This window comes from Charadrius vociferus, unplaced genomic scaffold (assembly GCF_000708025.1).
Source record: "Charadrius vociferus isolate BGI_N301 unplaced genomic scaffold, ASM70802v2 scaffold13, whole genome shotgun sequence".
Taxonomy (NCBI): Eukaryota; Metazoa; Chordata; class Aves; order Charadriiformes; family Charadriidae; genus Charadrius; species Charadrius vociferus.
The window spans coordinates 1,848,749-1,861,101 of NW_009647763.1; the positions used below are offsets into that span (position 1 = coordinate 1,848,749).

Below are 12,353 nucleotides of genomic sequence, written 5' to 3' on the forward strand. Positions count from 1 at the left end.
GGCTTACCACATGACAAGGAGAAAACTAATTATACCAAAACAGTGACTGACGGTCCTATATTTAAAGAGAGGCTAGAGTAGAAATTCTGAAGAAAAAGCCTGGAAAAACAACAGGCAAGCCAGTAATTTCAATCCGCTGCTAAAAGACCTGCTCCTAAATAAAAAGGTCATTGTTCTGCTAGGGTTGCGTGCCAAATTGTCTTTGATTAATGGATGTAACAGGGCTTTATCGATAATGTTTAGTATTAAAACAAAACATAAATGCCCCTTGCAGGCACTTTCATTTGCCCAGTCACCTGTGCACTGCTCTAGAAAATCACCGCAGGTGTACCACAGGCTGACACGTTCTTGCTCCTTCTGACTGATGCCATCAGTATTTCACTAGCCCTGGTAACAAGAAGCCATTGAGGAATGCTCTGAGGCTGCCTTTGGGTAACAGGGAATATCAAAATCACAGGCGGCAGGAAGGACACCTGCATTACCCTACCCCGTTAATCACCCTGATTTTAGGCTAGAAGGCAAATCACACTTTAAAGGGTCAGAAGAACAAAGACAACTGCACCGTTATGCACCGCCCCACACGGAGGAGAAGAAAAGAACAGGTTGTTTCACGAAACGTGCACAATTATGGCACATTGGCACCAAACACAGAGTAATGGTCTTTTATGGAAAAAACTCCCCAAGGCTGACACACACCAGACAAATACAAAGAAATAAACAGAAAAAATCAGTTTCTCTCCTGACCTAAGGGGTACAATGCTGCAGGCACACCACCAGTACTAACTGGGAGCCGCCTTCATTCGCATCATCAAAATGCGCATCTACCAGACCAGAAATAGTTCACTGAAATACTGAGCTGAAATCAGCAGTACTTTAAACAGTTCTCTTTTGATTTAAAGCTATGGGCCAAAATACACCCAAGCCCTTGAAAACGAATGACAAGAACTGGCACTTGGGCATTCTTTGCCCTCAGGTAGCAAATGGAACCAACGCTCTCATCAGTAACCAAGCACAGAGCAGGGTGACAGGATGGTTTGTGGGTTATTACAGCTTCCCCTATGTGTTACAATGGGAAATATCCCTGAATTCCCACCTGTTCTTGCTTTTTCCTCGCTACAAACCCGAGCCGGCCCCGAGGCGTTTTCTGTCATCAGCCCTGGGGTAGAAATGCCACTGCTTCTTCACTGAGGCTCCAGTACGTGTGTGAGAAGCGTCAGCGCAGAGTAGGGAGAACAAAATAAGTAACTTCTCATTTGACCTGATTAATTTAATAGATTTGCTGCCTTCCCCAGAGTCCCAGTTGGATCACAATCCATCAGAGACTGCGGCGGAGCTGCAGCCCCCTCGGTGTTGGTCCAGCTCCAGGGTCTGAGCAGCCCACACCCCGGCGGAAGGAGTTGTGCTGCTGAGCGCAGGGGGTCTTCTCCCTTTGCAAAACCAGGTCAAGTTGGCTACAAGTCAAATGTATAATTTCATACCTGATTCTGCCACTGCATGTCACAATGACCTCATTTTCATTCTGAAATGAAAACGCGGTATTTATCGTATATGGCGTTACATGCATTACTCAAGGTTAATAAAATTAAGTTAATAACTCCTGGATGAAAGTTTCCATGTAAGTGTACAGTACGCTGTAATCAGTCACCCTTACTCATCAGGTCTTCAGCAGTCTTGACTACAAGGGAGAAAAACAGATACAAAAGACTCCATGGAAATTACAAGCAAGTGCAAACAAATTTCAGTTTCTAAAAGGCAACAGCCTCCACTATTTGTTAGTTTCAATACCTATTTCAAGCATTGAAATTATGCATGAATGACAGAACCGAAATTAAGAGCCTGTTTTTTCCATACTTCCCTCTTTAATTAATGTAGTCACTAGTGAGGTGCCTACGAGAGTGTGATTCAGAGCATTAAGCCAAATACGTAAACCGTGAGCATCCCCACTGCATTAGGGAGCAAACACCTGCATGTGCAAAGTAAAACAAAGCCACAGGGAAGAAAGAAAATTCACACATGCAAGCAAGCGAAAGGAAAGTGAGGCAGCAGGCGATAGGAGTGGGTCTGATGGGACCAAACTGATGGGGATGTGCTGCGTGGTGCCCGGCAGGCAGGTGCCATTCCCGGGAGAAGCAGCGAGGAGGCCAAGCCGTGCTTCCCTCCAGCAGCCGTCCGATCAAACCTGACCGACCAACTGGCAAACACGGCTTCTTGTACCACAGTTAATGGACACGGCCCACAGATCATGTAAGAAGTGGGAAGAGACATCATATCTCTGCCTCCTCACTCCCTTCCAATATACACTCACACAAATGCACATGCACTTTCGTTATGGACCTGTGTCACCTCGGAGAAACTGCAACTGAGGATAACTCCTATTTAACATCTCTGAGCTACTCTCAAGCAAGATGCAGCCCTCTCAATCCCTCTACTTTGGTGTTTGATTTGACAACTGAGCAACTTTACTGAAAGCCGCCTATGCACCTCTCACATCTTTCCATTGCGAGTGAATGGGCAAGTGGTACACCAGTTGCAATGCATTTAATGCACAGCTCATAACTGCCTTCAGTATACTGCGAGTTCATTGAGACTCAATGTCCAGGGAATCCATCTGCTCCAGGGAGATCCAGTGCCAAGCAGAAGCTGCCATGCCATATGTAAGGGAAGCTCTAGAAGCAGAAGAGGGTGTACATATAAATTACCTTTCCTTGAGAGGGAAAATACACCATACCCTTATGTGTCCAACATACATGCTCACATGCTGAAAATACACCTTGCATAGACACCATAAGCACCTAAGCCTTAGATTTTTAACAGGCCACTTCAGCTCAGGCTTTGGAACAACAAACTACAAATAAGGTTATAGCGGAGTTTCCATTTCAACGCCCCAGAAAAAAAGAAAAAGACAACAAAGGGGTTTCTAACTACAAGTGGGAAAGAGAGGCTAGTACATAAATTAACAGGAAAATGTCAGCTAAAAAACAGGTGGATGGAAAACCTAGAGTTTAATATCTTTATTTTTATTAAGATTCTGCAGCTAAAAGACAAGTGTAAAATGTATGTCACAGTTTAAATTACAAACTGTCAAATCTACCCTTTTTAATTGTTCCAAATATTGTAATAGTAGCTAAATACACTCCTGCAAAATTCATTAACTTTAGTCATTAAACCACATTCTTAACCTTTAACTTCACTTTCTTTTCATTTGTAACGGAGATTGGAGAAAAACAAGTAGCTGTAATATTTGCAATGCCTTGCCAGAATGGTGAGCTATGACCACGCTGGAGACAAGGGTCCCCTCAGTTTTAGGGGACAATTCAGGAAATAGTTGGCGAACAACTGCATGGAAACAGAAATTTTCATGTATTCTCTCATTTGATGAGCAGTACATAGGAAAGCACATACAGAGCTTTGTTTCAGCTTGAACAGTGCATACAATGTCTCATGGGAAAGCATCCAGTCTGCTTTATAAAATACAGCTAACTAAGAGTAAAATGCGAAGGTCAGGAGACATCAGTTTTGACCCTCTACTGAGGGGGAAACATTTGCCCCAAGTTTTCAGCCTAAGGATTAGCTGGACTTCAGAGGGAACAAGAAGTATTCTGGGAACAAGAAGAAGTATATAAATTGTATAGAAATATATAGAAGTGTATATGTCATGAAATACAACTTGAAATCATTTGTAAAGGTCAAAACTACAAATGCTCAGAAGGAAAATCACAGCACCCTGTGCCTTTCTTCATGGCTGCAAAGCAGCAGGCAAAGGACATGCTATTCTGTGGGGAGCACTGCTCTAGCTACACTGCTAATCCAAACATCAAGTACAGATAAATTGCAAGACAAATTGGGTTGTCATGTCCTGGTAACTTTGGAAACACGTGGGTAAGTCAGGTGCTACTCAATTTGTTTGCATTTCCCAAGACTGTGGTCTTCTACAGCGACCAGCCAAAAAAAACCCCTTACTGGAACCATTCCGCAAGAGAGATTCAAGGTGTGCTACAGCAGGTAAAAACAGTCAGGGTCTCACTTCACAGCAGCACAGAGCTGCCCAGAAGGAAGCGGCATCTGCCCCGGGAGCAGCAATCCGGGGAGATTCACAGTTCTCAAATACCAGCGGCTGGCTTCCCCCTCACCTAACAGAGACACGCTTCTGAGACAGCAGCTCTAACATCTTGATTCCCCGCAGTGACGCTGTACAAGCGTGCTCTTCCCTTCCACTCCTTCATCATAACAAAAAAAATCCACAGTCCCCTGAGAGATTAAGACCTTTCCAACACAGTGAACTGACGTTAGTAAAAAGTTACGGCTCTTGGAGCTGACAGCACATAGACCGTTAAACCAGCCACAACTGCTTGTAAAAAAAAAAAAAAAAAAAAAAAAATCAACTTGGATGTCCTTTAGTACAGACTGCAGTTTTCCAGCCACTGCTTCCCGGAGAGGAATGGACACACTGGGATAGCATCCAGGAAAGGGGGAAGGACTGCAGCAAATGTTTAAGGTCAGAGCAAATTATTTTTTGCTTCTTTTTATTTTAACTTGGAAGGTTTTGATCAGATGACAAAGAACTATTTTATTTTTTTTTTTAATAAAAGTTATTTGTATTATAAAAATGGCACAGGATTGGAATTTGGCAAGGGTTTTTATAGAATGAATAGCCATGATGGCTGGATCCATGTTTTTTTTTGATAAAGCAAAAGTAGAGATGTGGGTTTGAACAAATGATTCTGTGATACACATCAACATTTCTTACTTAAACTTGTTTCTGTAGCTCACAAATTTTTGCTTTGCAAACCCACTTTCAGATACCCATCTATGGCAATATTTACCAGAAGACATGGGAAAGAAGGCAAAGTTTTGATTAAATTTGCATTTATGTACAAGCATACAAAAGTTACTACTTCAAGTTGTAGTTAAATGCAGAGCTTTCAACCGTCTCCAGCTGTTTTACCACCATGAAAAGTTTTGATTGCCACTGTATATCATGGAAGTTTTACAGAACCCTCCGCTGTGCCACAATACAAACATGCTAAGACAAATAGCATCAGCCTCAGTAATTTAAGTAGTACCTCTGTTCCCAGCTGAGGGCTGCTTCCATAAAAGCACAACATCCAACAGTTTCAACCACAAATAAAAGATGCAAAGTTGACCATATAGGCAAATTGTTACAAATGCGTATAAGTGTAAAAGGAAAAAGTATGACAAGACAGAAAACTGGCCTTTGTATTGAATCTCTCATTATTTTTTCCACTTAAATATTTAGATTTGTATATGTGTGCTCACATATACAAAACTGCATGTCTATAAAACATTCGTTTCTTAAAAAAAACAGAAAGAAGTCTTCCACAAAAATGTATATAAAACATATAATATTTGTTTTGGAGTTATTCCAGTCTCTTACAAAAATGCTTTTTGAGGTTTCCATAAATGATTATTTATGGACTTGCCCAAAACTTCAAGAATCCTTTTCACAGACACACACGCCCCAACACTACAATCCATCACACACTACTGCTTCTACAAACGCTAACAGCTCCCTCCGGGTTTATGGGCCCTTATCTATGTAGTGACTGACATGACTTTTCCCCCCCTTGGACACAAGATCTTGTGCAAAAACATACAGAAAAAAAGCCCCATTAAATGATTTTACATTAGAATAGCAACAGCAAGTCTGGATTCAGCAATCTTGCTTATGGGGACTTACTAGTTCTTAGCACTCTTACATCTCATTACTTCATCAGAGTTGCAAATCCCTACACTGAGTTTCTACAGGGAGTACTGAAAATACAAACTCCTCGGTATTATAAAAACCAAAGGTCTTGAGGCCTGACTCTGCCTCTGGAATGTGAAGAAAAACTGATCTGATAGTAACAAACTTATGCGATATATGTCTAAACCAACAACAGATAGCACAGGCATAGCTAAAGAATGTAATTTTTACTGACATAATAAGGCAGTGCCAATACTGGTACTGTGACAGAAGAAATTCATTGTTCAGTTCGTGGAAATTTAATCTCTTGGTAAGTGTGACATTCTCAGACTGTGATATGCAGTGGGCTGTTAGGAAGTTAACTGACAGTTTTGGTAAGAGTTGTCATCAGGACATCAGGATTACCTCCATCAGACATGCAACAAGGACACGAAAGGCTGAGCCCATAAGTAGTTACTTACAAATTTAAAGGGCTTTTAAGCATTAAAATAAAGTTTCACATTTAGACTGGTTTTGCAAGGAAAAATGGGCATTCAACACACTTTTATATTAAGTACCGAGACTTGGCCAGCAGACAGCAGAAAGCCAGTGGCCGCCACCTTTTGAACCAGGTTTGATCTGTCTTTAAAAGACTGCAGTTACCCAAGAAACAAGGCTTCTCTGACTAATGACTCCAAAAAAAGTTTTCCAGGTAGTACAGCTTGCAATAAAAAGCTGCCAAGGCTTTTGACTTTCTCGTGATGCAGAAAGGTTGGAAAGCAACCAAGTGAAATGGAGACAGCGGGTAAAAAAATCAGAGCAATAGGCAGGGGCAGGAGCTGGGGGAGAAGGAGAAACTTCTTTCATGTATTGATGCCTGTGGCCGGACCTGACTGCTAATTGTGCTTCTCCAACACCTGGCCAGAAGATCACTGTTTGAAGGAAATAACAAGAGAAATAAGGTCACTAGCTCGGGCATATTTAACCGCACTAGTGAAACATCTTCCCTTTCTCTGCATCCCTGCCAGCATGGTGAGGAGATCAGCAAGACAAGCAATGAAGCCAGCACTGCTTCGAGCTGCTCTCCTTTTCCAAACCACAAAACTGATGGGAAGGAAGAAAGAAAGGAAAAAAAAACCAAGGAAAAAAAAGAAAAAAAACAGTCAGCAAAACTCACTAAGATGTTCTGATGCTGAAATGTGACTCATCTCCTTTTCTGCAAAGTCAAAGTAAATATGGTGAGATCTGTACCATAAACTGACTTGTGTGTTATCTCTATTCAAAGTTAACTTGCTATGTCATACTCACAGTAAGCAGCACAGGCCCACATGAATGACTGTTATACGCTGCCACATGTCAGAAACCCTTTGCCACGCACACAAGCGCCTTCGCTTCAGTTTCAAAGAATAACTCTGACAGTGTTCTTTCAATAATGTGCTTTTTAAAGGAAAAAATGTGAGCTTCAGTCTGAAAGTACCTGGGGGCAGGAGCAGTGCACTGCCCATTTTACACACTTACCACGGCACCGCCGGCACACACAGGAACGCACCAAGACACGGGGAACAGTCCCCAAACCAAGACCTGCTCGGTTTTCCAGGACTCAAGAGTGGGCAAACCAGCCCCGCTTTTGCTGAGAATTATAGGCTCAGACACTGTGGGAAAAAAAAAAAAAAAATCAAGCTGTTCCCTGGGTCCCCGCTGAGCATACCAGAAGCAAACCATGCCATTAGAAGAGCAAAGCGAGATGAAAACTAGAATGTCTACCAACAAAAAGCTTGGACAAAACCCGAAGTCTGACTGGTCCTACACCTGCCTCTTCAAAGCAACGGCATCATGGCACAGGTATCTTCTGTGAGGGAAACCGGGCTGTTATGCCTCGTGCACACAAGTTACGGAGCCCTCGCAAAGCTGCCCCATGAGCCCACGGGACCCTGCTCAGCAGAACAAGCCTTGACCAAGTCTTGGCAGCAGAGCACCTACACAACCCAGAAAGCCTGTGTCTGCTACTCCGGTGGCTTTGATGAGACAGACAACCCCAGTCAGCAGCAAAGGTGCCTGGGTACCACCGCCCCAACACCCCACGCACAGCCACTTGACGCACAGTCCACTCCACAGGCTCAGTCCATAACAGGCTGGATGAATTCGGATGAACTCCGGCCACGCTGGCCTGCCCTCTCCCCTTGGAGCAACTGCTGGGAATGCCAGTAACAGAAAGGAATGAGGAGTGCCTAAGCAAGAGAAAAAGGGCACTTGGAGCATGTATAGGGGATAAAAAAAATATCATTTCACACACACACACTCTCCAGAATCAAGGAAACTTCTGCTACCCCAGAAAGTAACAAATCTGAACTAAGAATTCAGATTAAAGAAGAGAAACACAGGAGTTACAGTGTGCTCTCATTTCAAAGGTCCTCCAGCTGACTGGGGAGGAAGAGGGCTGAGCAAGAAACACTTCAAACAACAAACCTTTATTTTACTATCAACTTTTACCATCTCTTTTAGTAACTGCTTTATCAGATGTGAAGTCTAATTGGTGCTACCAGTTCCAAAATGCTCTGCACTACCGTCTACCTTCCAAAAATGAAGAGCCAAGCAGCAGCCCCCGACCTGACTTCCACACAAACAGAGCTCAGCTGCCCAGGACATCAGGGTGTGCCCCAGGTTCCTCGTTCACATTTACTTTTTGTTTTTCTTGCTCCTTTTAAACTGGCAAATCCAACCAATCTCGCTGCTCGCTACTGTTTGCAAGTTCCCGTTTGCAGCCAATGCAGATTAGCCACTTTGCTGGTGAAATACCAGGCAACACATGCCGCCTTGTGCCTGTCACCTAGCAGCCTCGTGGGAATGCAATATGAGACGGGAAGAGCAGTGAAGCGGCAAAAGAATAAGAGGTTTATAAAGACAGGAAGAGAAACAGCTCAGGAAGAAAACCAACAATTCCTTCATTTCCAATTTCTGTTAACACTCCTGTCTGTACATGTACAGTTAAGGAGAAGAAAAAGGTAATAGAGTCAGTGATTTGTCAGGCTTACCTTTTTAACAATTTACCTGAGGGAGAAAGAACTGGAAGCAAAATTATTTTGATAACTGAAACTTTAATAGTTTTTCAGCTAATTTTAAATAAATAGTCTGTTTTTCTACATAAAACTAGCCATGCTTCCAGCCTGCTGTGCATCCCATTTCTTTCTAGCCTGCGTTAATTTTAAGTGATGTGGTTAACTCAAGCACCAAAGACAATATTGTTTTGAGCCCTCCGTTTTATAAAGTCTGGCAAGCAGTAAGGCAACAGTCCAACGGAGCAAGCTAATTCGAGAACACGAGTATTCATTTATCACACATTTTGCCTTTGAACACAAACCCAAGATGACGACTCAGCCAGGTACTGATACTCAAACTGCTCCGACACTGTGCAAGCCTGACTCGCAACCCTGGGTGAAACACTTGCAGCCATGACAAGTTTCTCCTGCCCGAGTACACAACCCAAACTCCCTTCAGCCCTGGCATCCCCTGCCAGTTTGTCAGCTCCCTCCAAGCAGAGGATCCTGCTCAGACAGAAGTGCACAGTTAGATTTATGATGCAGGCAGATTTTACAAGTTGAATCAAATTGTACCCTGCGATGGGGAAATAAGCCCTATGCAATCTATACCTCCCTCCACCTTCCTTTCAAAAATGATGTATTGTCATCTCCGCTATAGGCAGGCAGGGAGGCTTTCATAGCTTGCTGCCCAATTACGGGAGGAATTCTGCCCTCCCCCCCTCCAGCATGTACAAAGGGCTCTTTATGTAAATCACTCAGAAAAATTAATACAACATTAATCCATCAGTAAAGCTTCCTTTCCCATCTCTGCCTTGTGGCGGGAGCGTGGGCTAAGGAAGGCAGCATGAGAAATTTTATGGAAGCTACGTAACGATCAGCAGCAGGACTGCGTGGTTCTTCTGATGCACAGCACGGGCGTTAAGAAGTGTATCTGACAGTGTTGTGCAATACCAACATGCCAACAACCAAAAGTAAAAATCAGTCACCGGTTGCAAATGCAAACTCCCTTTGTATAAGTTTTCCAGCAGCGAAACGGGTTAAAAAAACAATCTTCAAAGCACAGATTAAAATCGTCTCCTAGCGTGCTGGGAGCAACGCACAAGCATATACATCCTGTGTTAGTGTTCCTGCATCCAAACCATTTACTGAAGCCACAGTTTATTCTGACTTGGAACTGAAATTCAGGTGAAATAGCTATTAACTGCTCCCAGAAACGAAAAGAAATAAAAATCCCTTTGAAGTTCAAATGTCCTTGAAAAACCTGCCTGCTCTTACAAAAGTGACCTTACAGCAGAATTGAGTCAACCTTACACTACCCATTAACAAACTAGTGCTCTGGCAGCACTGAAGAAATTACAACTAAATCAACTTCATCAAGTATTTTTATCCACTCGCACTACTGCCTACCAGCCAGTAAATGCAGTGGTAATGGTAGCTCACCATCTCAGAGAAGCAAAGTTCTGAAATTTATTTTGATTTATGATAAACATGAGATATGCTTGAATAAGTATCTGACAAACGCCACTCAAAAAAAACCAAAAAACCAACAAACCCAACACAAAAAAATAGAAGTACTTTTTAAAAGTTTCATATAAAATATACTTCAGGTTTGAGTATTTCAAAGGTTCCTTCAGAGCTGCCTATCTAGCATCCTAGATCTCCTTCCTCTTCTCTGTGGAGCAATTCCCATCACCATCCCTTCATCCCTTTTATTTTGCATCTGGGATGTCTTCCCAATCTGCTCTCTAAAACAAAAAACACTTAAAATTTTCCAGCAGGACCATGAGGCAATTATCCAAAAGCCATCCTGTCTGTTAGAAGTGGAGTCTTAAACAGCTTTTGGTACCACAGAGAGAGGAGAGATTCCTGCAGCACCTGCCCAAAGGATCTGCCCAGAGTGACTACTGGCTACAAGAAGCATAAACAAGACTTACCTACACACCACAGAGTCAGTACCTTTATGTTGCCCAGATGGGAAATTAAAGGTTTTTCCTGTTGATTACTATAAGCTTTCACAGTTTTAACCCAAGAAAACTTGGCAAGGCGGTGCTGCACCGAGGCTTTTGTGCTGCCCTCCTCCTCCTACCCCACCTGCGGCTCCCGCATGGCTCCGGGCTCCCAAGAGGACCCGAGCAGTTGGACAACAACAGCACGGACCAGGGGCTGACACGGCAGCAGCAATCACAAGGGTTAAAGAGAAAGCGAGTCACCTTTTCTCTGCTGGCTCCTGTAGGTCCAGTTCTCGTCATCCTCATCTACCTGCTGCAGGCACATGGAGGAGAGTTCACCATCGCTGCGAAACAATCTCTTTGTCTGTCTTGACAAGGAGGAGAAATTTATCCAGCTTACAGCGCGCGAGAGGGAGCCTGGGTTTTGTTTGAGTTTGAAAGATCTGGAAACACACTCCTTTTTCATTTTCTTTTAAGCCAGCTACTGGCCTTGGTTCCAAGCAGACCTTTCTGAAATCGTTCCCGTCCCCTTTCTCAGTGCTTTTTGTGGAAGGCTAAACAATTTCAATACGACTTCCGTCCAGGTTTCTTCTCGCTGTATTTAAGCCAGCACCAGTATGGAGGTAGGTCACCGTGCCAGCGCAGCTCCCCTGAAGCTGTTTTGATCCAGCGCTTAGGGAGCTGCCAAAGAAAACAAAGGGGAGAAAAGCAGCAAAAAGTGGCACCTTGCAGCAGCTCAGAGAAGCATGTAACGGCTGAGCAGCGTATCGCACTAAGGCACGTGTTTTCCCCATTCTCCACTCAACAGCAAAAAGTGTAGCTCCACTCTTCTCCCTGGCATCGCTCCCCGGGAGCATGCATGCGATTCTGTCCTCTCTTCTGGCTCATCAAAAACACCCCACGAGGAGGGAAGAGCAGGCAGGGATCATCACACCCCAGCATGGCACAGCTCAGGAGGGACGACGGACTGACCACACTTGTGCCTCCCCATCCTGAGTGCCCTGATCTCCCCGTAGTGAAAAGCCTGGTGGAGGAGCTCCAGGAAGGCTCTCCTAACAATAAAACAGACTGCGTGGCTATCGCTTAGGATTAGAGTGAAATACGATAGGCTCGCTCTCCTAAAAGCACGACCACAGAAGCAAAACTCCTCCTTTCCTCAGCCAGCTCAGTGGCAGCGCAAACTTCTGAACCCTGCGTGCAGAAATAGAAAAGCACTTGTGCACCTCTGCGGACACAGAGAGAAGAAAAATTAAATTCTGGAGCTTGTCAACGCCACGAGCATCCTGAACAGTGGGCTGAAAACATCAGTGCCCCTGTAACTGGTGGTACATTTAAAAAGAAATTAAGTATAAGTGCGTAAACACAAACAAAATTGGTGCATGAGCAGACACTTAGAGTGACCAGACTCCCACTGGTGTGACTGCAGCTCACAAAACAGGTTTCACTCTCAGCCGTCCTATGTTCTGCCACCTTCTCTTTAAACTAGCAGCTGGAAAAAGCCTGCCATGGTGTGAAGGTTTTAGAAAGTCAGGCACTACGGAAAGCTGCTGTGATGCCAATTGCTTGCCCTGCATGCCAACACCAGTGCTGCTTCCAGGAGGGAGTAAGCCTGGAAGGGGGAGAGGCAAAGGCAGCATTTTGAAGTAGACAGAAGTTGGCACTACCAAGGCACCCCAACACTTG

General features: G+C 43.9%; 1 protein-coding gene across 1 annotated transcript in view; it reads right to left on the reverse strand.

Moving 5' to 3' along the window:
• Window positions 1–11,136, reverse strand: part of NHSL1 (NHS-like 1) — a 107,556-nt gene extending 96,420 nt beyond the window's left edge. Inside the window, 1 exon segment of the mRNA XM_009882295.1 lies at window positions 10,932–11,136. Within this exon segment, the coding sequence (XP_009880597.1) occupies window positions 10,932–11,136 (205 nt within the window).
• Window positions 11,137–12,353: the final 1,217 nt, after the last annotated feature.